This window comes from Aythya marila (genome assembly GCF_965140915.1).
Source record: "Aythya marila genome assembly, chromosome: 1".
Lineage (NCBI taxonomy): Eukaryota > Metazoa > Chordata > Aves > Anseriformes > Anatidae > Aythya > Aythya marila.
Genome location: NC_139042.1, coordinates 157,458,686 through 157,485,873, shown reverse-complemented (window position 1 = coordinate 157,485,873; position 27,188 = coordinate 157,458,686). Strand labels below are relative to the sequence as shown.

Genomic DNA, 27,188 nt, shown 5'->3' with positions numbered 1-27,188 from the left:
TGTTACATTTTATATACTTTATATAGATGTGTACGTTATAGTGCAAATAAACAAAGCCCACTCATCACGCATTCTCACTTTTATTTATGTCATCTTTTTTCAAATACTTAATATATCCTTGATAAATTTAGTTGCAGTCTCAGATTGCCTATTACTAAACCAAGTCACATCTTTTTCTAGTTACTAAGGATCCTGAAAATAGAATGAGTATAATTCCTATTACTTACTTTGATCTTTGTCCCAAATTATGAAATAGCTTAATTAGGTTTTCAGGTACTAGCATAATGCTGCAGCTTATCAGCTAAATAATACAGTGAATGCCTTCCCCACGAAGAACTCGAACCTTTAAAAAATTATTACATTTCAGGCCTAATTCTAGTCCCACCAGAAATCTATCTTGTGCTGATAAGAAAAAGCAATCTGAATTCTACATGTTACAGTAATTATATTTAGAAAAGGGCAATTTATGGAACTTTTACAGTTGTTGGCATTCGTTAACTAAACTACTCCGATCAGCCAGTGTTGGACAACATACTATTTGACCATAACAGTTCCAAGAATGGGTACACAAATTAAGGATTTTTTCAGAAGTGATAAAAAAAACATGCTGAAAGCTAGATCTCTGTTCTGAATGTCACATTTCCTATTACATACAACTAGTCATTTAGGAAGAACTTCAAACTGCAGAGTATTGTGCCCACTGCCTAATCAGCAAGATTCCTTTTTGTAAGGAGTTCTATGATAGGCAGAAACAAGAAGAATGCAGGACATACAGCAATTAAAATAAATAAAAAAAAAACTTCAACCATCAAACTTGATATCTTTGAGTCTGTCGAATCTTTGACCATCTAGGTTTGAAAAATGGTGAAACAAACTCTTTGGTCCAAAGTCACAGTCATAATCATTTCTATTAAAAGAGACGACAACAGGCTGAGAATTCAGGTATGTCTCTGCAAGTGGCCAGCATAAACCAAGATGATGGCGATGGAGCTAAAAGAAGAAGAAACAGATCCATTTAGAGATTTGAATATGGTAGCCCAGCAGCGCCTATTTTGAAAGAAAGAGCGAGGTCTTAATTCTAGGATCCCCTGCAGTAGATCTGTTCTTATAAACATTCATTAGTTACCTGTTACTTGAATAACGTGACTAAGTGAATCACAAAAGGCAAACCAGAACCACAGCTTCAGAAATAAAAGTTAACTTGCTAATTAAACAGAGAACACATTCTTATTAACAATCCCTATTCTACATGACATTACAGGAAATGAATGTTTAAAATAAACTTTAAAATACTGAGTGATTTGTATAGAGATAGGAAAAACATTATTTTATGTTCTCAATAACTATTATCTATAACGTAGGTAATGGAAAAGTTTAATAAGCTGTCATTTGTAGTGATTACTTTTTCAGTGGCTTGACTAATTCTACTGTAACCTAATTTGCTAGGAGAATGTTTACTATTGAGAATTTGGACAAGGCAGAATAAACAGTAATTCACAATATATCAGATAGTACAAACTACATGTATTATAGCGATTTCCACATGTCTATCGATATATTTACCTTGATTAAACACCCATCACGGCAGTGCCACACAATTCCTTCAACTTTACCCTCATTGCAGCCTTCAAACCAAGACAGTATGTCATTTTGATTCAAAGTAGGTGGATTCTTTATTTCAAATGCTCCATGTGGTACAAGAAGATGTACAGGTTGCTTTCTGCTTCCCAATCCTTTGTTAAAAGGAACAAAAATCATCCTTCTAGTTATGTGTTTAAATTTAACATTTTCCCCATTTTTGTTATTACAGCTATCTTAAAAGCACCCTATAAAGGCAGATTTCTGTTAGATACTACAAAAATGTCCTGCCTTTAGAAGACCAGTTAAGTGTAAGTATCAAATGTAGCCATCTCTTCCTCGTGTAACTTTTATTTATATAAAATAAATCAACATGATATACAGGTTATACTATCTTCTGTTCGGTCCTCATGCTCACCTCCTCAGTAACCATAAAATCACTGATGAAATTCTTCATGCTTTTAATCACAATCCATATCACAAACAAGCATCTTTCTGAAAGTCTGGCATATTTTCTTACACACGGGGATTGATTGATAGGCCAGGCTGTTAATAAATGCATTGCCTCTTCACTGACTGAAGATTTATATTGAATAACTAAGAAAAAAGCTGTTAAAGGAACTGTAAAAAAGAAAAAAAAAAAAGAAAAAATCTAAATTCTAACAAAGCACTTAGACTATGTACTACTTTTCCTATCCATCCTTGCAGATTACTATAGCAGCCAAGCTAAGAAATTAAAATGCACTTGAGCTTATACATAATTGTGGTTTTTGTTAATAAACTTTAAGGGGAGAGGTCACAGCCAAAATTTAGCTGAAATTACACTTCCTCAAAGAGATACTCGTAATATTTCACAATTTTAGAAAATTACAACTTTTTTTTTATAGGCACTAAAAATTATAGTTGAATAAAGTGTCTTATTTTAATGGACTAATAGTATCAAGAAAGAAAGTAAAAAAGACATGAAAAGGCACCATCAAACAATCTTAAAATATTTCAAAGACTAACAATTAAGACATTTTTTCCAATCAGAGTATTTATTCCTGAGGGGGAAAGAAAAAAAGCTAACTGGTCTAGAAACTGCAATAAGCATCAGATAAAACCTACTTCTCGATTGCTTCAACAGAATAGCCATTTTTCCCTGTCAGGTGTCAGACACAGCTCAGCATCAATATAGCTGAAACCTCAATTTTAGGTTTGGTGTAAATGATTTCCTCTACATAGGTATATGCAAAGCCAAGGTATACCCAGTTTTTGTTTTGTTTTAAATCACAGTTATTTTAATGCTTATTAATTCATGCTTCTTTTGTTGAACAAAACTGCTGCTCTTTTTTGAAAGGCAATAGCAAAGCATTTTGATGTTAAATCCTGAAGAATGTGAAGGCAGAAAGAGCTTCGATAGACAAGCAGATTCAGGACAACTCAGCTTTCTGAGGTGATTATTTTTTGGTGCCAACCTGCGAATGTTCATTGAGCTAGCTCTTTCTTTCCTTTCTAGAAGATCACAGAATGGGCAGGGTTGGAAGGGACCTCTGAAGATCATCTAGTCCAAACCCCCTGCCAAGCAGGATCACCTAGAGCACATTGCACAGGATGGCACCCAGGCAGGTTTTGAAAATCTCCAGAGAAGGAGACTCCACAACCTCTCTGGGTAGCCTGTTCCAGTGCTCTGTCACCCACACAGGAAAGAAGTGCCCCCTCATATTCACATGGAATTTCCTGTGCTTCAGTTTGCGCACATTACCTCTTGTGCTGTCACTGGGCACAACTGAAAAGAGACTAGCTCCATCCTCTCGACACCCTCCCCTCAGATATTTATACACATTGATGAGCTCTCCCCTCTTTCAGCCTGTCCTCATACAGCAGGTGCTCCAGCCCTCTAATCATCCTCTGAACTCGCTCCGGTAGTTCTATGCCCCTCTTGTACTGGGGAGCCCAGAACTGGACACAATACTCCAGGTAAGGCCTCACCAGGGCTGAGTAGCGGAGGAGTATCACCTCCCTTGGCCTGCTGGCAACACTCTTCTGAATGTAGCCCAGGATACCATTGGCCTTCTTGGCCCCAAGGGCACAATGCTGGTTCATGGTCAGCCTGCTGTCCACCAGGACTCCCAGGTCTCTGCAGAGCTGCTCTCCAGCAGGTCAGTCCTCAGCCTGTACTGGACTTGGGGTTATGCCTCCCTAGGTGCAGGACCCTGCACTTGCCATTGTTGAACTAAGATGTTATATTTCTAATTTAGAACACATTTTATTATTATCATTACAGGAAAAAACATTTTACAAAGAAAATTACTATTTTCCACCTAAAATATCACTCAGTAAAAGACTATTTAAGAACGGAACATACAAACTTACCATATGGATTTGCATTAATATTTGTCCCAATAAGCTCCAATGTTTGTTCTAGAAGTTCTGCCAGTGGTACTGGACTGATTTCCAAAAGCCCAGGGTCAGCATGGTGTTTCAATACCAGTGCTATTTCAGCCTCATAATTTACAACAGATGAGTGCCAGCAATACTGCTTACTATTTTTCTCCACAGGCACCCAACCTATGAGAAAACAGTGCGTTTTACCAAAGTATCTAAATGTATCGAATACATATTAGAACTGTAGATGCATTGAAAAAAAAAAAATAAAATCATCTACCTTAGCTACACACAGAGTTACTAGAAAAGCTGTCACATCTCAAAGAAATGTCAGAGGAACACAAACTTGTCAATTTTGCTGTACAGAGTTTCAGCTTAAGACAAACTATTTTCATTACATCAGAACAAAGCCCTTCTGGATAATGAATGCACAACAGTCCAATTGTTTTCTGAATGTTAACTACTATTTTTTAGCTCTGGAACTAATTCTAATTCACTTCAAAAATTATTTTTTCCCACATTTTGCCATATTTACCCGGCATATGTCCATTTTCATCGGGCAAAGGATTGCCATTAGAGAACTCTACTTCCTTTGCTGGAATCCAGGTATCTGGAACAGGCTTGAAATCTTCTTCAAAGTTCCAAATAAATTCTAGACATATAAATGTGGCATTTAGATTTGCACAAACTGTTAGCCAATTCTACATTTTGATCTTCTATCAATGCAAGTTTAAAACCTTGTTTTAAAGACAGTAGTCTGCATTACTTTGCACAAACCCCAACACTTGTCATACTCATACAGTCTAGAGTTAGGGCGGTTTACAGCCTTTAAGTAGTTTAAAATTTCAAACTGACTACAATTAAGAAATAGCTAATAGCCAAGAAATAGCTAACATTATATTTAAACTAGAGCAAGAGAAATAAAGTTGAGTGACATGAAAAAAAGAGTAGGATCACTGACATTTCCTGTGTTAGACCAGAGGTGTTATTCCAGTGGATAACTTACATTACCAAAGCAGGCAAAAATTGTCACTAACCTTTGCAATCTTCCAATGAATATAAGAATTGTTTAAACCTTTTTTCAGCTTGTTTGTTGGGTCTTCTGTCCAGCCTTGCCCATAGATATGGTCGCCCTAGAGATGCCAGAGGTATAAAACCAGCAGTTTACCTCAGTAACTATACCCCACAGAGTACTAAAATCAACTGCATAAAAGGTAAAATATGAATTCTCACTTGTCACCACAGAAATTTCACATCCAAAAGAATATTTAAATTAATAAATTAACTACTGTATATAAATATAAAAAATCTACTTGTAGAATCTTGTCTAGTTTAATAGAAAGTTTTCTTACAATTTCAGGTAAAGATAAGAATCCTAGTGATGCAATAAACCATAATCTTCTCATTTCCCCCCAACCTCCATACTTCTTTTAATCCTTCTCAGGGAAATTAAACATCCTCTATATAAATTCTAGTGTGCAAGGAAGATTTACTAGTAAGAAGTTTTAAAATTGGAGTATTAACTTAAACTATATTTCATGTACGTTGGAAAGTAAAATCTCTAACAACTTCATGGACTTCTACCATATTTATGGTAACTATTACTTTGTAGTCACGTAAAACAAACTGCTAGTCAACATGAAAATATGCATATGGATCTTTCTTATTACCTTTATAAGTAGTTACATAACAGCAGGTCCCATCCACCTTTTCAGTAGGAATTGCATTGTATATATCTGCCTCTAATGCCTTTTCATTTAGAGTTTCAGTTGCCAAAACTTTAAATGGCTGAAAAGAAGACAGGTACTTTAAATTCTAATCGCTGCTATGTTACGGCCTTGTTTTCATATAGATTCTTGCTTCACATGGCTGGGCTCTACAAATCCAGTATTATACATTTTATTGCTGCTTTCTAATACTATCAAAGTATACCATTGTTTCTTCAAAACAAGTTTGCAGAATACCATAAGGCAAAAGAACAAAGGCAACCTATCTGCCTTTCCTTCTTTTCCATTTTTGATTTATAGACTGTTCTGCATTCCACTTTAAACGGTGCACATAATACAAATGGGTTCCAGTCCAACATTACAAAATTTTGAAATATACCTTCCTGTATTACTATGGTTATATAAGCTCATCATGACTACCTGCCCCTACCTTTTGGTTTGGAACTGAACAGCAATGGCACCATAATCAATACAACAGAGACCACTGGTATGCAAGGTCGCAAAGCATTCTATTGTAAAATACTCAGTGTTAACTAAACATTTTCATCTCAAAAAAAAAAAAAAAAAAAAAAAAGAAATAAGTGATCCAGGGATCTTAAACAAATATCCAAGCACAACTAGTCCAAGTTTCCAAGGTTTTCCTTAGTAGAATTTCTGTAATGGTTTCTATGAAAACATGTTAACATTTATGTTTGGATTAAAATATCTTCCTGTATAACCAACCATCCCTCATCTCTCCCTTGTCAGCTCTGAATTGTAAACTGGTCACTAACTCCTGCTATCAAAACACAAATAAGTCCTTGACTTGAAAAACACAATACATAAAATGAAAAGCTCCTACATAGTTCCTTTACATTGCATGACTTTTATAGTTCAGTGATTGTATCTGTAACCATAACAAAGTATTTATGAAGACAACATTTTTAGGATAATGAGAAGATACCTGTCGGTTTACCTATCACCACCGTTGCCTTTCTCTCCTAGTGGTCAAAGCCCATGTAATATCCTTGCCTGCACTTGGAACAAGAAAACAGAGCATACCAGTTCCAGATCTAATCACATCTGCTTGTTGTATATGCAGGAACACCAAGTTAGGGAAGGAGCCTGACATGACCAATTATCAATATGGTGCTGGTACTGACAGTTTAACAACAGCTATGGATCCACTGGTGTTATTTTGTTCCTTCCACCCATAAACCAACCATCACTGAAAGGATGTCACACAGATGGATTCCTGTTCACCATGCAGTCGACAAGCTGCAGGAGGTGCTCTTACTAAAACTGGAAACCTGACGTTGGAGCTCTACAGGTGAAAGCCACTTTTATCTGCCCACAGCTGCCTTTTACATTTCAGTGGAGACATTAGTCTCCATTGCTTTCACCTTGATGAGTATTATGCATCTTAAGAGCCTCATACACCTTCGATCAAAGAAAACAGTGACAATAATGATGAAAAATGCGTATTTTCCCCCAGTCAGGGGCTGCAGGCCGGCTTTACACACACCCGAGCGCTCCCGCTGGAGCGGCCTGGTTCCTTGCCATGTTGCCTACACTTGGAAAAAGTAGAGTCAGGGCGGGCCCCGGGACACCCCCGTCAGGAGAAGCAGAGCTGAAGGGCCCCCATGCGGGCCGGGCAGCCCTCGGGGGGGTCCCGCAGGGCGAGAGGCCTCCCGCCGCGGTGGTGTGCTGGTGCTGGTGCTGGTGCTGCTGCGCGCCCCCCCGCGCCGCCCCGGGCACCTGCCGCTGCCGCTTGGCCGAGGGCTCCTCCTTCACCTCGGTGACGAACAGGCATGGCACCTTGCGCTGCACCGCGCCCCGCCGCCGCATCGCCCCTCCGCACCGCACCACGCCGACAGCCGCCGCCGGACCGGCCGCCAAGTGCGCCCGCGCAGCCCTCCCGCTCCACCCCTCCCTCCTTGCGGTGAGCCACGGGAAATGTAGTCCCGGCTGCCGTCGCTTCTCCCCGTCGGTTTGCGGGGACGCTGAGGCTCGCGCGGCGGCGGCCGTTGGCGGAACTGTTGCTGCCGCCGCCCGGCCGGGCTTCGGGACGTGGTGCGGCCCCCGAGGTGCGGACACCTCCTGCCTGCCTTCACCGCCCCCGGATGTGTGTTTTTTTGTTGTTGTTGTTTTGTTTGTTTGTTTGTTTCCTTCTCCCTAAAGAACGCCAAATTGCATATACTTCTGGTGTTGCTAGTGCTCTTGCTTGAATTCTATCGTGTATCTACCTTCTTTTTCTTTATTTGTATTCTTACTGCTTTATAAGCTTTGGCATTGTTTGCCTTTGAGGTTGATTTCCTTTTCCTTTTGCTCTTCCTTTTATATTTTACTTCTAAAGTGTCACTTTTTGATCTAGCAGTGCTCCACAATGTTCATCTTGAAATCAGAGATGCCACTCAGCGTTGTGAGTTTGATCCCATGTAGTCGGAATAAATGCATTCCTTACCATTTTCTAGGATTAACACTTTATTTTCATCGCTAAATGTATTATTATTATTTTTTCAGAGGCAGCCCAGGACCTGAACGTGAATAGTGAGAGAGGTGTTAATTAGTAACAAAAGTGTATCTGGTGGTGGACATCATGGGAGCAAGAAAAAGCAATTAGCGGCAACAAGATAAGCAGTTAACACCTAACAGTGTACTCACAGGAAGCACCGTCTCAGTCCAAACAAGGATACGGTAAGAAAACCATTGAGTGCAAGAATTTGGATTAAAAATTACTCAAAGGATAAATGTTGTATTCGTTATATCAAAGTTTTATTTTGAAGATCACAGCTTCTGTAGTTAGAAGTTGGGTATCATTTAAACTGTGCAAAATGGGTTTGTTCCATTTTGTGTGGAAATCTTTGAAAGAAGAAACTTTGAAGGACAAATACAAGAAACTCTTGGAAATGGTCCAATTTTCCATACTTTATTCTGAAGCAATGGATCTAAGGAAGATGTTCAAGCCCAAAAGGTCACATGATGTCATCATGATGATGTCACAAGATCTGGAGGAACAATGGGTGACCGTGGATGTGTAACATTCTGTCCTGGCTAGCAACCATCTTCAACAGATAGCAAACCTGGAGAAGGTACCACCTCTGTAGCTCAAGTGTACTTAGTTTTAGCTACGCTGTCAGCTGGAGTTTTGTTTCAAAAAAGAAGCAGAATTGAAGTTCCGAAGCCCCCTTTTTTAAAAGAAAACTACAATTTTCAAGATAAAATTAATATTTGCCTATGCGTTGATAGCTTTTATGTTTTCATGTATGCTCTGCCTGCATAAAGAGAGTGGAGTAGAAGCATAAGAGGTGAAAATGGCTGAAGTTGGGAATGACAGCTATTTCTATTTTTATTCTCCCTACGCACAGGTAAATGCTGTAGATTTTAGAGTAGTCAGCATCCCTGAATTTCTTGATATATGTACATATTTAGAGGGAGGTTTATTATCTAAATTTAGAAGTTGATATGCCTTGATCATGGCAGCATATTTAAATCAAATGTCTAATTTTCAGAATGAGAAGAGCTAATTGTCCTAAGTACCCAATGTGAATTGGGCTCAGATACTTAGGGACCACATAAGTTAGAACTCCATATAAAAATCACTGATCAGTCATCTTTCTTTATTGAATCAAAATTATATTAATTCTGAGTAAACAGACCAAGTATATTTTCTGCTTGTAGCGACAATGTGAATTTCTTTACATCCTGTTACATGCAATGAAGCCATTCAAAATGGGGTTCTTCAAAGAAATGTTTCTATTCCAAATGGTAACAATTTTCAAGTGCAATTTTTTTTTTTCCTTTAAAAATTAGACAGAAACTCAGTAAAAAGTAGCTGGTAGACTGGCATTTACATATCCCAGCTGGCTTGTAGTCCATATCCCAGATATGAACCTGAGTTTCCCATATTCAGGGTAATGGTCATCAGTGTGTGCCTTTTTGGAATTAGGAGTTTCCTTATCACATGCTTGTGGAAGATACCTCAGGTTATAGGGATAAGTGAATTGTATAATCATAGGTGGTGCTAGAATCTAAAAACTGTTAGTAAGGAAGAGATAGAGAAAAATAATTTTGTTTGACTAATGAAAGGGATTTGCATCGGAAGAGTACTAATCGTGCAATATCATGCAGACTTTTAAACTGGAAGAATATTAATATAGGGAGAACTGAAGTGTGATCGTATGTAGGAGTAAAGCAACAATTTTTTTTTAAAGCTGTCGATACTTTTTTTTTTTCATTAGGCTTTTGTTTGTCATATGTAAAAACAGCTGGGAGATGGTATGAGCAGTGAAATGACAGTAGTCTCAGAACATCATATCCTGAATATTTTTGTAAACTTGTAAGCATTTGTCACCATATTATGTTTATTCTTGGCTGCCATATTGCCTCCCTCATTAATTAAAAATAGTTTATATAAGAGGAGACTGACATTTAAGGAAGGAACTAATACACGGGAATCTAATATGTCTTAGCCTCAAAGTCATTCTCCTCATTAGGATTTCAAGTGCAGATTCTGTCACTGTGAAAAACCTCTCAGCTGTGATACTGTGTGCTCATTATGAAGGCAAGGGGAATGTTCACATCTGTTTTGCAGATTTAGACATATGGAAATAAGGTACAAAAGAGCAAGTTCCTTCAAGCACATTTTTTTAGTCTGAAATCAAAAGTGACTTTCTCCTTCCAAAGTGATGTTTTGAATGTGAAATGAAAAAAAAAAGACTTTTTTTTTTTTTTCTCTTGTTTTGTAATCCAAGTCTGATAAGTCTGTACAAGGATTACAAGTTCCCAAATTTTTACTTTTTCATTTTTTGTTAGGCATCTTTGTGGGTTTTGTTTTATTTTCCCATGGGCCTGTATCTTTTAATATTAAGAGAGTACAGTATTGCACTTGTGCAGCAGATTTCATTTGAGATAGGTCTGATTATCCCATTAAGTAGAAAAGGAAACTCAAAATTTATGTGTATAAATTAAATAAAAATGTTGTATATTAAAAATAATAGATTTTCTCTTCCCAGCATCTCATAAAAAGTCTGCAGTACAGTGCACATAAACAGCTTTACTCTGATTCTTGTCTGGTAACAGTTCTACCTCATTAAAACTCCTTGACTTAACTGTAGACAATTTTAAATGTTCTAACATACCAGAATATGGTCTTCAAAAGTGTTATTTATCTATTCACTGCAGTACACCAGGTATTAGTCAATGTAGTCTCTTTTTATTGTTATATTTACAATATCTGAAAACTACTCTGTCCTGCAGCAGAAGTACAGCAACATCTCATGTTTCTGGGAAACACAGCCATTAGGCTGTGTGAGGATCAGTTGTGTCTTCCATCACAGCAAACCCCGTAATATAAATGGACTTTTTCTGCCACCTAGTAACAGTGAGTAAAAATATTTTCTCAACAATTTGTTTGTTAAAGTAAATATACAAAAGCATCCTTAAACTTCCACTGCTTATGTAATATGTATTAAGATCAAGAAATGTACTCCTGCAAATAAATCAGGTATGACCTGATCCAAGACAAGTTCAAGGCAAATAAAGGAATTGTATTGGTATTTGAATGGGTTGATCTATTAATTTATTTAAGTGTCATGTTACAAATCTTTGTAATAACATGCAAGATGAATTAATAAATGGCAATTTAGGTTGCTAAGATCCATTGAGTAAAAATTTTACATTAACTCACCATTTACCGTCACAGGCAAAACAGACTCAGCATAGGGAGATTAATATAATTTATTGTGAACTATTAACAGACTAGTACAGTAAGAAATAAAAGACCTGCAGGGGAACAGGGAACAGGGGCTGTGGTCAGTCCCTAATGCTTCATCTCTGATGCTTCTTCACGGTCACTCTCTGCCCCTGCTGCCCGTGGGGTCCCTCCCACAGGATGCCGTCCTTCCCAAATTGAGCCTGCGGGGGCTGCACACAGGCAGCAGCTCCTCAAGCACTGCTCCCACATGGCTTCGTACCACAGGGTCCACCCGTCAGTAGTAAACTGCTCCAGCATGAGTCCCCCCAGGCCCCTGCTCCTGCGTGGGCTCCTCTCCATGGGCTGCAGCTCTGGCCTGGGGCCTACTCCTGTGGGGTTCTCCATGGGCCGCAGCCTCCTCCAGGCCACATCCACCTGCTCCACTGCTCCCATGGTCAGATCAGTACTCAGAGACACAATTAAAATATTCACAACAATTAACACCTTCAGAAATTTTTTTTTTTTTTTTTTTTTTTTCACATTCTTCTGTACTTAGGTATTTACTAGATAATATAGAGTAATGAAAATGGTCTGTAGGAAGGTAATAAGACAAGTAGTGTCTGTGTTGGAGGGGAGAGGTGGTTAGGATCACTATTAGCATAATGTGCTTAGGGCCATTAGTAGCATTATCTGTTGACAAAGTACAACATGTTATAAGAATGAGACACCCCATTGGTAGGCAACATAAGATTCCAGTGCTGTGTGTGTAAATGCATTTACCATCCAGTATTTCAAATAGATTTTTCAGGCTTGGCATTGGATGCATGTTATTTAAGTACAGTAATATTTTGTAAGGCAGTATACTTTCTCTTTTAACTTCTGAAAATCAGATTATTAAAAACAAAACAAACAAAAAACCACACCGTTACAGCCTTTTTTTGTTGTTGTTTTCCTTTGCTTCCCCCCCTTCCCTCCTCAGTTCTTTCTAAGTGGAGCTCTTATCTACCAGCAGTCCTGGTAGACAGCTGGACTAGGTTAAGAGACCAGAGCAGGGAACCAAGACAAATGTCAAAAATCAGGCAGAAGCAGGAGTGAGAAATTGGCAGACTTGTCATAGCCAAGTGAACGAGTGAACTGAAATACAGTTGTTCACTGGCCTTATCTTCAAAGCTGTAGACAGACGTCATAAGAAATGTCTATAATGACCTCTATTAAGAAACAAGCACCTTGTGTTTCTGAAATTCTTTCAGGAAAGGATAGGCTGTTGTATCTTGTAATGTAGAGCTTAACTAATCACACAGGACCAAGGCAAGTGATGTTTCTATGAGCATCCATACTGTACAGTTCGTACATCCACAACATCAGCCTCTGCCAACTAGCACTTAGAAACTTAGGCATGCTTTTGTATATGGTGTAAGCCAGAGACCGTGCTGAGTAGGCACTATTGACAAGGGCACCCTCTGTAAGGGTTGCCCAAAAATCAGAACTAGAAGATGGACCCTTCTTTTTACAGGAATATATGTAACTTCAAAGTCTGTGTGTTCCACAATAACATTGCTAATGCTAAAATTGCATTTATTTATATCAAGACTTAATGTTCTTGTTAAACTAGGTTTGTTTTGGCTTACAGTATCCAAAGATAATAATACACTTTGGGACTGAAAAAATCTCCACCAAATTAAAGGGTTGTATCTTACTTGCTCTTGCATGTGATACATGCAATAAATCTGATCTGCAATAGTGTTTTTAATTGATTTAAAATATACATATGCTGCTCTTTTGCAAGCACAAAATGCACAAGGCTAACAACAACTGGAATAAAAAAAAGATGCCCATGCTTCATGTTATTTCTATTTTTCATCATTTTTATTTTCAATCAGTTGCGTTTCCTGGTTCTCAGAAACTGCTGTTCTAGTACTGAAATAATTTCGCTGCAAAACTTTGTGGGTGGACATAGGTTTATAAGAAAAATCATAGTTTTTATGATTTTCTTTTAATTTACTGTAAACTATTTTTATTAACTTAATATACTTTCACAAAATCTGTGATTTGTACATAGTGTTTGTACATAGCATTTATACAAATGTTATGTACATTTGTATAATCTTATACATTTGTACAAGAGAGTTGTGATTTAGAAAATTCTGATGGAAAAAAAAGAAGTCTACAAGATAAAAATGGGTAATCTAGTGATTAGCACTGCTGCATTCTTCAAAATTGATGCCATGAAGACCAATACAGGCCTGCCTTCAGCAGATTTAATACAATTCCACAGGTGGGATCCTAGACTCATTCCACAGGTGGGATCCTAGACTCACTTCAGCCAAGGTATTACTAATCACATGTTTCCCTATGTTATGAACAAAGGGATTGAAGGAAAGAAAGAAAATTACTCAGATTGATCTATCCACTAGTAGGAAGAGATATGCAACCTTTTTTGAACAGCGTAGGATGATCAAAGTGTTTCGGTTGTCAAAAGACTATATTCAGCTGTGCTTTATCTTTCCATTCAAAGGAGCTAGTGCACATTAATTTTTGTACTTTCTGTGGTTGGAAGAGGCTCTTTTGCCAGCCTCTGCACAATTGATCTTTTTGATGATTCTTTAAATATAGTGATTTCAAAAGTTTACCTGTTGGTCCAAACCTAGTTCCTTCTTAAAAAAAAAAAAAAAATGTTATTTTTTGCAGATGTTGCATTGCAGGAGGAGGTCCAAGAAGGGATTCTGAATCCAGCCTGTGGTCAAGAATCATTCAGAAATCAGGAGAATATTTTAAGACCAATTCACCCTCCACTAATTATTAACATCAACCACCAAGAGGACGAAGAGGAAGATGAAGAGGATGTTGAAGACAAAGAGAACAGTAAACAAGTTTTGTTGTTTTTTTTTTTGTTTGTTTGTTTTACAAGGAAGTACAGTGGATGTTTTTCAGCTCTTAAAATATAGTTCATAAATGATTTATTCTAATAACCATTACATTTTTAGGAAAAAGTTATTGACAAAATTTTGAAATTGTTTCTGTATAATTCCTGAAGTATTCCCAGTTGGTAGTCACCAGATACATGAATAAGCCACCATTTTCTAACTTCTGTAAAATGTCTGGCTTTATATTTCGATATTGATATAATTTACATTCCCTTTTTCATCAAATAGAGTTTAAAATATTCAGATGACCATCAAATATTATTCAAAGTTCTCAGTTCAGGGATGATCCGAGCTATTGACACTTGCATTTAAAAAGACATTTTTAATGTCTTCCCCTTCTGATCAAGATTTTCAATAGCTAATACTATATGTTGACTGAGGACTTACCGTGTGCCTTTGCCTTAGCCGTCTCTGTAACAGTTACTACTGGGGAATGTTTAACAAGGGATTTACAGTAGCACTGCAGGAACCATTTTTTTTTTGTGCCAAACAAAAATGTTTCTGTTCTATACAGCTGCAAATACTTTCTGTTCTTTGGCACTGTCTAATGTTATGGGTAAAATGCTATCAAAATTGCAAGTTTAGGAAGCACATCTTTTAATGGAAACAGGTTTTTGAAAAGAGGTTGGGGTTGTACACGCTAATCAATGAAGGTGAAGCCATAGGTTTCTGTGCAAAATATTGTTTGTTTTCAATTTAAATAATTTGTTCAACTAATTTATAAGCTGTTCAACTAATTTATTAAACCCTCTTTAGGCAGTCACATTTTATTACTAAAAGTTATTCTTAAATCTAATAAAAGAAGTCCATGCAAAACTGAATACATATACAAATATACTAAAACAAAACAAACAACACAAAAACTGTAATTAAACATTTGGATATATCTCACTTAGAGATTAGAGATTCATAAGAAGTGAATGAATTGTGCGTCCCCAGAGAGTGAAAATGAGAAAACACTCTCCTGGGCATTCTGCAAACCACTTTGCTAGTAGTTAGGGAGCCCCAAGCTGCTTTTCACTTTCCCACTGCCTTTCAGGTTGGAAGGGCTGCTTATTGTTAGTGCTTCCTAACTCTCTTTCGGTCTGAATAAAATAAATTAATATTCAGTATCAAAACAAGACAGTATCAAAAGTGGGTCTTTGCTAGCCTTACTAACCTTAACTGAGACAGATAAGGAATGCTCACTTCACTAGCTCTGCCAGCAGACATTACAGGATAGTAACTTTGAGCAGAGGCTTAGTGACAAGAAGTTCTTGGTGATAGGTTTAATCAGATTTCCTTGTGAATGTAAATAAACGGTCATTTTGTGAGTGAGTACTGAAAATGGTTTTAAGTCATTTTAAATCAACAGACATTAGCTTTTTAATAGGTGTTGTTGCAATTCCATTGTACTTGGAAATACCTAACATTCAAGAGTCATTGTATTACCCAGAGCAGAGGTTGCAGTCAGAAAAAAAGTCATGACCAAAATGAAATTCATTATGGTGTTTGATCATTAAGAAACATTGAAGGTCTTTGTATAGATATCTAGTAATCTTTTAAAAAATATTTCCTACAGATGATTTTAATTTGTTGGCTAAGACTGCTTCAGACCTTGAAGAGGAAAGAGCAATAAAGGAAATGTGCTATAAATCTGGTAAATATGAAATTAGCGACTCTTTCATAAACAGCAATGCTGCCAATATAATAAAAGTATTTTTTCCCATTTTGGATTGTGTTTAGGAGAGTATTATAGGATTCATTACCCTCATGAACACCAATCAACAAAAATCGTATCTTCGTCTCTAGAAAATGAGTTATTACCTTTGGAAGCTATCAAGCAGGATTTGCAGAAAGGCAAGTATTTTTGTATTGCTGTACTGCTTTTTGTATTACTATTCCAGGGAGGAAATTTTGCAGTTTGCACCTCTTCCCCCCCTTCTTAATTTAGTGAAAATAAAATACAGCACATAAAAAGAGCATAAAAATACATTGTTATTTTTTCCCCATGTATATGTTTAGTCACTTGCATGGCAACTACCAGTATTGATTGTAGGTGGAAAAGATAGAAACTGGCTAACATTAAACCTGCATATAATTTCCAGAGGTACACAACATAGGCCTTTCATATTTTTCTTTAAGATCAAGATTTATGTGGTCTAATTTTAAACATCCCAAGTTTAGTTTATATTTCTCATACAGGCTGTCTGTTCTAAATGGACTAAGATAGGCACTCTTAATGGGCTGTTTATTCCTGATAAGGTCTGCCAAAGATTAAATGAATCACTTTTTCAGAGGTGCTCTGCTCTTTCTGCTGGCTATATTGGATGTCAAGATGACAATTTGGCTATACACCAAATTTTCATCTAACTCAATTTCAATGAAAAATATAACAAAAAACTTTAAACTCTTATGAAAGATAGTTACAAAATAGCTACATTTTGTTTTGAATGTTTCACATTTTCTAACATAAATATGGTCAAAGAAATATGAATTAATAAATCTTTATTTCCTTTGTTATTCTTCTCTTTCATTCATGAGCAAGTGGTGTGACTGAAAAAAATATGTATTAGTTTTGGCTTTATTGAATAAGTAATAGAATGTTCCATTTTAGGAGAGAGAATTATGTTATCAGTAAGACACTAGAGTATTTAGTAGGTCAGCTATTAAAAATTGCTGGACAGAAAAATGACCTGCTACTTTTAATTTAAAAAATGTTTATTTTTATGGTAGTATAAATTTTAGGGATTAAATCTTGATAATACTGCTTTATGTAAAATAAATATTTGTAAGATGTGCCAGTGAAAAAATAGAGTGGAAAAATATTCTCCATTTTGAGTTATACTGCATTTGAAGTCATGCTGTTTTGACTGATGATTTTTGCCAACCTAAATTGTTTGACAGAATTGGGCAAAAATATTTCCTTGTTATTTCTACCTTTAAAATGTTCATTATTTGAATAGCTTTGATAAACTTTTTCTGGCAAGTATTTAAATATATTTAGACTGTACACAAAGAATTCAGTGACAAATATATGATTACTTATAACTTTTAATATTTATATTTATAATTACATACATTCAGAAAAAATCAGATAGATGCATTTTCCCAAAGCATTTCTTCAACTGAGTTTCTGAGGTTTTAGATATTATGATGGCATGTATCTTAAAAATACCACATATCCACAGGATAGGATAGGATTCGTAAGTATCATTCATGAAAAGTGAGAAGCTAAAGAACTAGATAATTTGTAGCTGGTTCTTTACCTTGCAGTTGTAGTCTTCTGTAACCTGAGTATTGTGTCACTTCCCTAAAAAACTTAAAAGTTGTACATCAGTGTTTGAGTTACATTACACACTACCCAAATTACTAATAAAAGAGAAATAACAATATAAAACAAGAGGTTAAAGAAAATTGCTCTGAGCTAATTACTAACTCACAAAGGTGGGAGGAAAAAAATGACAGTTTGATTTAATGTGCTTACACAAAAGCAGCTAAAATATCCTTTCTGTTGCCTTTCCAGGTGATGGTAATACAAATCCTACAAAACTTAATAATATAAAAAGAGAGGGGGAGACTTCAGGAAGGAGAGTGTCAGTAGAGGGTATTAACAGAACAGATCATAGATCCTTTGAAAATGGAGGTAATATACTTTAAGATTGTCTTCTCATTGCTGGACATCGTGTGGTAAATACATTTACCATAAATGAATATGTGTATATGAAACTTCACTATTTAAATAGAAAAGATTAAGTCAAATACAGAGTTTTTTGTCTGTTATATGCACTTCTTATCATAACGCACCATTAATTATAACAATTAAAAGTATCATTTACGATTCCACTTGCTTTAAGTTCCTAGTAAAAAAACAAACAAACAAACAAACAAACTGACTTTTTCCTGCTTAATTTTGGAAAATAAATGTCTCTCTGAAGTTATAAAAAATGTGTAGGAATGACAAGTTAGTATGCTTTAAAAACCTGTTATGTGAAACTATCCTTAGTTAAGATGAATAGGCTTTGTATTTTTCAGTTATTGTACAGTGAAATACTAAAGCTTCAATCCTGCATCTTTTCTGATGGGAGCTGATTTCTCTGAACAGAATTGAACTTGTGATGTAGTGTCTTGCCATGTTGAGTTTAGTACAGAATCATGTAATTAAGGTTAAAGAATGCCCTATTATCCTTGAATTTGCGTTTACTTAACAGTACTTACTCATTTTCTTCTTCAATACTTATTAGTATTAAAAATAATAATTACTGTATTATTCTTTTTTTTTCTTCCCTTAGTTTGTCAATGCAAAATAATGCAGTACCATGCTAGGGATGCTTGGTCTAGCTTTGAGCAAACTGGTATGCATATTCTAGCTCTAGAACTGTATGGAACAGTACTAATGTATCTTAAATATTAATTCTTTTACTACAACTTTTATGTACAGTATGTGTTTCTCTTTTAGGTGTTCTTCACTGTCATTAGTAAAAAGTTACCACTGAGAAGCAATCCTATAATTAAATCTCTGCTCATACCCATGTTGATTTAAAGTTTTTAAATGTTAGATGTTTATCTTCTTTGTTTGTCTTTTCTGGGCCTTAATGAATCATGTTTGGTTTCTTTTTTTTTTCTTTTTTTCTTTTCTTCACATTTTGTTTTTTATTTCTAAATTCATTTCAGTGAAAATGTAATTCTAAAAATAGCAAATAATGTGTGTTGTCCACATTTGATTTTTAATTGTTTTTCTTTGGTGTAGATGATTTTTTGATACTCATTTTCTGTAGGAGGTGATTGTTTTGCGGCACAGAGAAATATATTTGTTGAAGGGAAAAGAAACGAGGCACTACCTTTAGAAAAAGCACCAATTGCATCAAAGTATTCAAGTGTAAAAGGTATTTAATTATTACATATTTTCTGATTTTTAGATGAGATTTCTTTTACAGTACTAATGAAGATTTTCTCATTCTTAATGGGAAACGTTCTGAGCCAGAACCAATTAAAGTAATTGTACTAGTTCAAAGTACTGTGTTTTTAGCCAAATTTTGAGTTTTCTGACAAGATTTTGAGACCCTGGAATCTGCTAGAGGAAATGTAGCAGTTTTTGCTTTCCTTTTGTGGGATGATACTTTAAAAATAATTAAGGTGAGAAAGAACATTCCTCACCCAAGGAGACCTGTGTATGAAGTGGGAGATGAGTTTTTCAGAACACTGTAGCATTTCTTGATAAGAAAATGTTGTGTGCTTTTTGAAAAAGTAAATCTGTGCTATTTTAACTCCTTAGCAACAAGCCGCTCTGAATTGGTAAAGAAGCATCATTTTAAGGGAGTAAAGAAAAAAAAATGGATTTCTGAGGAACCAAGAAACTTATCTAATACAGTAACAGGCAAAGGTATTTTAGAAAATGGTTGTTTTTTTCATTTTTATTTACTAAACTATTAGATGATTTAATAGTGCCTAGCTCTGTTCCTAGTGTTAGATATGGACAATTTGTATTTTGGTTGGACTTTTTTAAGGAACTTTTTTTTTTTTAATCTTGTCTTCCAGGTTCCAGTCTTCTCTAATATGTCAAATTTTGAATAATGCCACAACGTTTCTTTTTAAATTTGTTCTTCCACTTTTAGAAAATCACACTTCAAACCCAAAAGTTAAACCAAGTTACCAACAAAGTGATAAAAGAAAGGATGATGAAACTGCTTCTTCTATTATTTCTGTGAGACAAGCTGGAAGAAACACTTACTTCAATTCTTCAGAACCCCGAAGATCAGCATATGTGTTCTACCGTAATGTTACAGATGTCCAAGAACCAAAGTTTAATGGATCTATGGGTGAGTTCCTGCTTTCACAGAATTCTTAAAATGTTGCTAAATATCTGTTTAGGTATTCTTAAATATGGGCAAGAGTAAATTTAATCCAGCATAATTTTCATAATTTGATTGCAGTAGTATCCATAAACAGAAATGTAAATACTTTTATGCTTTATAAACATTTAAAATTAATCAGAATATTAATGAAAAGTAATTCAGTCACCTTCACAGAAAGGATTAATTTCCCTGCCTAACAAAGAGGGATGAATCCATTGATGTGCTGATGTGCTCAAATATACTGATTCCCACTTTTCACAGCTCCTTTTATGTGATTTATTCTTTTGAAATAAATAAACCTTGTAATAGTCCCCTTTAACTTCTCATACTACTGGAAGCATTGAAAGCAAAAGTAGTAGAAGTAGTTTTGTAGTAGAATTTCAGTTTCCTTTCAAGAAATACTTATTGTTCAACTTTTTGCTACCATCAGCGGATGAAGGAATGATCTTTCTTTGTGTATTTTTTTTTTCAACAACTAGTATTCCACTCTGGTTTTGCCTATGATTTATGATTATTTTCATTATTTACAATTATTTTTCTTCTTGCATAAACAAGGGCTTTACTCAAACTTCTATTATCAATTTAAATATATTCCAAACTTTGGTGATAAACACTCTTCATAATATATTATGTTCTCACGTTATTTATACTGGAGAGAGGATCAAATTAATTATTTCTGCCATTCTTTCAGGATGATATTTTTCTTCATTGTTTTGCCATCTTTGACATACTCTACGATCTTCTTCGTAGTATACAATATGTCATAATTTAACAAGAAGCTTACAGTGGGATTCTGAGTTTTATATCTTACGTTTTGGCAATCTGTTTCAGATATAACCATAATTTTGCATCTTTCACTTTATTCTGAACTTGCTAATACAGCTTTACACAATATGGTGTCTTAGTTTGCGTTTTATTTGTCTTTCTATTTCCAGTCTCCATGGTTTATTTGGATAACTGTTTTTTTTTATCTGTCACTTCAGCAGCAAATTAAGTGGTAAATAATTTAAATAATCATAAGATAGGAAAGTGATTCATCTTGCCAGTTTTATTCATCTGTCTTAAACTGGAATGAGGTCTTGATGTACCTCCCTATCTTCATTTCCAATAAAAGGAACCTCCTTTAGACAAAGTATTGGTTTTAGATGAATAAAGTTAAATGAAATGAAATCTGACATCAGTGTTTAGTCTGCAGGATGAATATTTATTTATTTATTTATTTATTTTCTTTTAATATTTGTTTTGATTAAATCTTGACAGGTTATATAGAAATAACAGAAAGAATGTTCTTAATGCAAAGGATACTTCTTATAAAATTTCCAGGCTAAAAAAAAGATAAAGTATTTCAAAGAAAATATGACCAGAATTTTTGTCATATGTCAAAATGTACCATTTTTGATACTTTTCTTTTCAAGAGCACCTGAGCCATTTGGTCTGAAATGATCCAAAACAAAAATTATACTTGACACATATGAAAGATTTTAGACCCAAACTGAAAACTGTGATACTTAGATGTTACATATAAACTGAAAAGCTTAGAATTATTATGTAATTATTCACTGGAATTACTGGATTTAATCTGGAGCTAAGAGAAAATAAGAATATTGATAATACTCATTTCAGCCAAATTTTATACAAAATGATTATTCATTAGGCAACATACCTTGATGCAAAACCAACCGTCTTGCACAAGAATGTTGTATTGCCTTGCATCTAATGCTTTCACAAGCAGAGATAAAAGAGTATGTTGGATTATTTTGTTCTGTTTTGTTTTAAACTAAAAGCAATTGGTCCCATTAGGAAGATTTTCAACACTGGACATTCATTCTGATTACCTCAAGGATGTCCTTGGAAGAATAACCTTGGAAGACCTTGTGAGCCTCATAGAAATTCTAAAAGATTATAAGTGTTTTTTAATGTACTGGGCATAAAGTCTATATTTAATAATACCTTGCATTTTAGGGGTGATTGACATGATCCATCAATTGATATTTCAGCAAATGTTTCTTTTAAATCACATATCAGACTAAGATAGTCTCTCCTGAAATTACAGCTGAAATTTAGGAACAATTTATATATTTCTTCTATAGACAAATATACTTCAGGATCTTGTAATGCACCAACTTGGAGGAAAAGGAATCCACATGCAAAGACATTCTCTAAGTTTAAAACAACCATTCAGGTACCTGTTTTATAGAAATATTTATAATTGAGTCGTTTTAATAAAGGTGATGTCTCTCCTTGCCAAGAAAACGTATAACTGCTCTTCAAACTTGCTGAACCAAAGATTGCAAGATTCTAAGCAATGCCGAGTAGTCTGAATGAGTTTTGTTTGTAGACATACAATTTTGCCAAAATAGCTAACCTATGATTTCTAATTTTCTATAATATCACTGATATGAATACAAAATATGTACCTGCTTTTAAAGTGAAGAGATAAATGAAGTTGGTTTTGTCTTGTAGCACTGGACAAAGCAGAAGAGACTCTAGATACGTGCAATCTATTTGTCTCTCTGTTTGTTTGCTCATGAAGTATCTGCAATAGCTGAACTATGATCAGTCTAGGTCCAAATTCATAAAAGGATTCAAGCTACCAAAAGCCTCAGAATACACCCGAAGAACCATTAATGTATTTTGCAGCTGTCTTGAAAGCAGAGATTAGAACCTTTATCTCCTTTCCCATGGATGAGTAGCCAAACCATTAGTCATCAGTCTGTGCTTCATTCAGGGAAGACATTTCCTTCTTATCTCCTATCTCCTTATCTATCCTCCACTGATATTTCACTCTGCAGTTGCATAGTTCAAAAGGTGGAAGAGCAGAGCATCCTCTCAGTTCTTTCAAACTTAACCTAGCTTGCTGTGAAAGTGCATCCCTGAAAGTAGGAAGAAATAAGTTGAAATCCTGCTGAACAGTGCCCTTTCTTGGGTGAATCCGTTTACCATGACTTTATTTTATAGAAGATGATCATTTTGTTTGTTTTTATTTTTTTTTTTATTTTTTATTGTTATTTTTATTTTTCTAAGCAGCTTCTTTGGTTTGTGGAAACCAAAGAATTCTCTCAGATTAGTGCAAAGTGGATGGGTCACAAATACGCAACTTTGTGGCCCTGTGTTTCAGAGCCCTCTAAGTGGCCCAGTTATCGGTATTCAGATGAGTTCACACAGGGGAGCGCTATGCCATTTTGATTCCAGTCTGAGATGCAAAATTCTGTTGAGGCAGCAGATAGATGCAAAGCACCTAAAACCACCTACTGCAATCCATCACTAGGCTTACTAAGAAGTCTGATCACTTTGTGCAAGTACCACATGGTTCTCAAACAACTGCTTGGAAAAGTTTTGGAGTGAAAATACTTTAATGAAACATTTTGAAAATAAATTAATTATATTAATATGAAATATTTTTATTTCTATCGCTTCTGTAAGTGTTGAAGGTTTAATTCTTAAAACATCTCTGAAAGAACATACAGTTTTACTCAGATTATGCACAAAATATTCAGTATATCTATTTTGACCACAGAGCCAAGAAGAAATGGAAATGAATATAAAAGGAGAAAGATTTGTAGAAAGGAGAAAGCTATGAAACCAATACTTCAACTTACAAGAAAAATTTAAATTAAAAGAAGGAAATTAACAAGTACTGCCCAACTGGACATCAAAAGATGATAAAATTGCAAATCTCAAAAATAATCTGCAGGAAGTACACTTTAACATTTTATCAAAAGTGATAAAAATGCAAATTAAAAAGTATGTTCCATATGTGCACATATACAGGTCTTCAATCTATTCACAAAGTTTAATCTGTTGTTAAAATTTGACGGTTCAAATGATTTATTACAGGCTATGGCTGTACACTTCAAGACTGATAGCAAAAGATGTCTGTAGGGGGGGGGAGGACTCCTTAAACAGAGTATTCCCCCATTTTGTTTGACAGATATTTTAATGAAAAATTACTAATATGAATTAATATTATTAGTTACACTTGGCAGTTTCAGAAGACTTTGAATGTAAACAGCAATATTAATGCATTCTAGAAAATGTCTGTTCTGGTGTGAAAGACAGATTTGTAGACGATGTAATTGTTTGCTAGATGTTTGAGGGCTCATTCTGAGTTTGATCTTAATATTTTGCCATTTTAGTGGGGCAGCAGAACTGTTATGAACTAAATGAACTTCACAACAAAACAAGAATTAACAGAAATATGTTTTTCCACACATTTTAAACAAAAGTATAAAAGATTGGATAAAGACAGAGAGAAAGACTGACAAGAAGACTACAATATCGCTTCCTGAAAAAATAAACTATATAAATGGTTTTAAAGTGAACAGTGAAAATGTACTACTATTTCTCTAGAGAGCACAGATTTGTTTTTAAGTCTTTTCTGCATTTCCATATTTATTTATTTTTTTCTTCTATGAGACAGACTGATTTAGTTTCTTTCCTGTAATTGGAGAGAATGGGTTTTGATCACCTTTATTCTAGGATTGGATCAATATATCAAACAGTAAACAGCACCGTGTAAAAATAGAAAAACTGACACACCAGAAGGCAGGTGTAAGCAGGAAATGGAGCCTGAAGGAGGAACTTTGGAAGATGAAACAAATGCACTCAAAAGTTAAAAATAGCTTTCTGGAAAACTGAAAATTATGTAATTGTGGACCATGTAACTGAAAGAAACATGTTTCAAAGATTCCCTCCAGAGAGTTAAGAAAAAGAGGGGCAAGGCAAAGGATTCTGTCTTTCATGAAATACTGGTCAGTAGCCAATGTGTGCAACTATTGTACCTAACACTAAATTACAACATACTTACATGTTGTAATTTATATATAATTTATATATATAAATATGAATGTATATCTTTGTCTCAAACCTTTTTCATTTTTTTTGCATTTACTTACCCTTTGGTCATTCTTAGAACATACTCAGTTTTGGAGGAGAGCCCTTCAAACATTTTTTTAGAGCTCTGTGATCCAGTAATTACCTCAGTGGCACCCATGGCTATGAACATAAAAGCACTTTGCTTCTTTGTGACTGTTTAAAATTGTATCAGATGCTTTCCAGGGTGCCTTCTAGATGAAATTATTCTATCATTCTATGAGAAATATCATCATATATTTCTCAGTCCTACTTTACTGAGAATATCTTGCAAAAAAATAGGCGAGTAATGCTTTAAATATTATTACTTTTAATTTTAGAAATTGATTATAACGGTGTAGGCAGTTGGGCATTACTTTCTTAGCTGCGAAAATAATAGATTATCTGTTTTAGCTGAGAGGTAGAAAATGTTAAAAAACAAAGCAAAACAAAATAATTGGTAACATCTTTTTAAAATCAATGATTAAGTGTACTGAAAAGTCTCCCTCCCTCTAATTAAACATTGGATTCTCAACTTGTATCACACAATGCCTTGCAGCAACATTTTGTATCTTGTCTGCCTGAGGCAGCTTAAAATCTTGATTTGGAGGGTTGTTCTACCCAGTTATTTTTTAACATCTAGAAAAATACTTTTATTCTCAGTTTCAAATAAACATAAATTTTACATATACTGATTGTTCAATCTCTGTAATTTAGAGGATTGAATTTGGCAGGGCCATAAATTGAGCAGGGCCAAACATTATTTTGGTCTGTTTTTTAGTATTTAATTAAAAAGGGTTTCAGTATTTAAATTTTGGAATTTATTTGGTTTGAGAGTAGCAGTGCAAAGATCCCACTCTGCCTTAGTAATTTTGTTTCAGAGTACAGCTGATACTCTTTGCTTGCTTGGGTGTTAACCTGTTGGTTTTACTTATCAGTGTACTGTACAAAGAAATGGAAGTTTGAGAGTTCATTACAATTACTAACAGTGTGTTTGCCAGAAACTTACTTAAAATTACTAAAAAGAACAGATGGGCATAAAATTTGAATGTTGCTGAGTGTTCCAGCATCAGATAATGACAGAGTAGGTGGTGCTACAGTTTTAGACTTTCCTGGTGAATCCATCTTTGATCAAATATGTTCTGAACCCTGAATGGTGTGAAGAAAAAAAAAAAAAAACACAAAACAAACAAACAAAAATAAATAAATGGGTGACATGGTTTGGATTAGAAACAGTAACAAAGTGAACTTCTAGCCTCCAAATTTATGAACTTAACAGTGAACTAGAAGTAAGCTGAAGTTCATTACTGTATGTATTTTCTAAGTATATATTGTGAAATCTGAGAAGGCATTATGACATCTGAAAATATAAATATTACATTTGATTCTTTCCCTTAATTGTATTTAAACTCAAAGAGCTTTGTTAATCTATGTATTTATTATAGTTCTGAGCTAATATAAAAAGGAAATAAGTCTTAGCACTGTTTTCCTGTACTGGATAGATAAAAAACGAGTGACCAAAAGGTGAACAAATGTCTAATGTGAGTCTAATGTGAGCCACCTGAAGGAGAGACTGTGCTTTATTGTATGGTATTGTTACTATACTGTGTTTAAAAAATGGTGTTTGTATATTAATAAACATACAATAAATGCACCTAGTAAAAGTAAATAATGTATGGAATTTTATTTATATTATTTACCTTGCTTGTAACAGGACTGTAATTAATTAGATAAAAATAATTTTTACTGAGCTTTGACTACAGTGAACTGACAAGCATAAAAGTATACCTTCATGAACTCATCTTTCAACTGTAAAGTTGCAAATTTTGCAGCAATCTCTGCACCTGAAATCAATAAAGCACCTTCATCTCTCCAATAACTACCTCACATTCCATAACAAGCAGTCTCTTGCACATCAAGGGTTGAGTGATTCGCAGTGCAGCAAACCTGAGTGGGCACAGGTCTGTGCTACTCTGTGCTGTTACCCTTAAGAGTGTGGCCTTTGTGCCTGTGCTGTGCCACACAAATGCCTTTGCTCAAAGGAAACTGAGGGCATTCAGTACTTCACGCTGTGAGGCTTAAGTAGTGGATTTCTGTGTCTTCACATACTCACTGCACGACAAAACCCCCACACTGGTTTAAACTAACAGTACTTGAAAATCAGTGCTTAGATAATGTGTCAAAGATCAGAGGCAAAGGGCTTCTGAAGCATAGTTGAACTTGGTGTATCATT

At 35.1% G+C, this 27,188-nt stretch overlaps 2 protein-coding genes across 3 annotated transcripts; one reads left to right on the top strand and one right to left on the bottom strand.

Moving 5' to 3' along the window:
- Window positions 1-61: 61 nt before the first annotated feature.
- Window positions 62-7,550, bottom strand: RLIG1 (RNA 5'-phosphate and 3'-OH ligase 1). Of its 2 annotated transcripts, XR_014318399.1 has the most exons (8): window positions 7,410-7,550; window positions 5,616-5,733; window positions 4,983-5,078; window positions 4,481-4,597; window positions 3,934-4,128; window positions 1,997-2,199; window positions 1,564-1,733; window positions 855-990 (listed from the first exon to the last, which is right to left on the bottom strand). XR_014318399.1 is itself a non-coding variant. In XM_082770775.1 (7 exons), the coding sequence occupies exons 1-7, from the start codon at window positions 7,497-7,499 to the stop codon at window positions 802-804; spliced, it is 975 nt and encodes a 324-aa protein (XP_082626901.1). In that variant the 5' UTR covers window positions 7,500-7,550; the 3' UTR covers window positions 62-801. The 2 variants fall into 2 exon arrangements, 1 of the variants encoding a protein (XP_082626901.1); XM_082770775.1 differs by lacking the exon at window positions 1,997-2,199 and having other exon boundaries at window positions 62-990.
- A 1,415-nt stretch (window positions 7,551-8,965) lies between these two features.
- On the top strand, window positions 8,966-26,609 carry LOC309874103 (uncharacterized protein C12orf50 homolog; the record flags this gene model as incomplete). The annotated part of the gene is given in 15 exon segments (XM_082752027.1): window positions 8,966-9,019; window positions 10,148-10,210; window positions 10,214-10,262; window positions 10,265-10,266; window positions 10,911-11,034; window positions 14,035-14,208; window positions 15,832-15,909; window positions 15,996-16,109; window positions 17,776-17,895; window positions 18,542-18,604; window positions 19,028-19,135; window positions 19,525-19,632; window positions 19,865-20,068; window positions 22,195-22,286; window positions 23,622-26,609. Coding segments are annotated over 15 exon segments (1,416 nt in total). The 3' UTR covers window positions 23,685-26,609.
- Window positions 26,610-27,188: the final 579 nt, after the last annotated feature.

Coding starts and splice junctions, on each gene's coding strand:
- RLIG1 (XM_082770775.1), bottom strand. CDS start 7,499: ATGCGGCGGCGGGGCGCGGTGCAGCGCAAGGTGCCATGCCTGTTCGTC. Junction 5,079..5,615: donor TTATGTAACTACTTATAAAG/GTAATAAGAAAG, acceptor TGGCATCTCTAG/GGCGACCATATCTATGGGCA. Junction 991..1,563: donor GTGATGGGTGTTTAATCAAG/GTAAATATATCG, acceptor TTCTTCTTTTAG/CTCCATCGCCATCATCTTGG.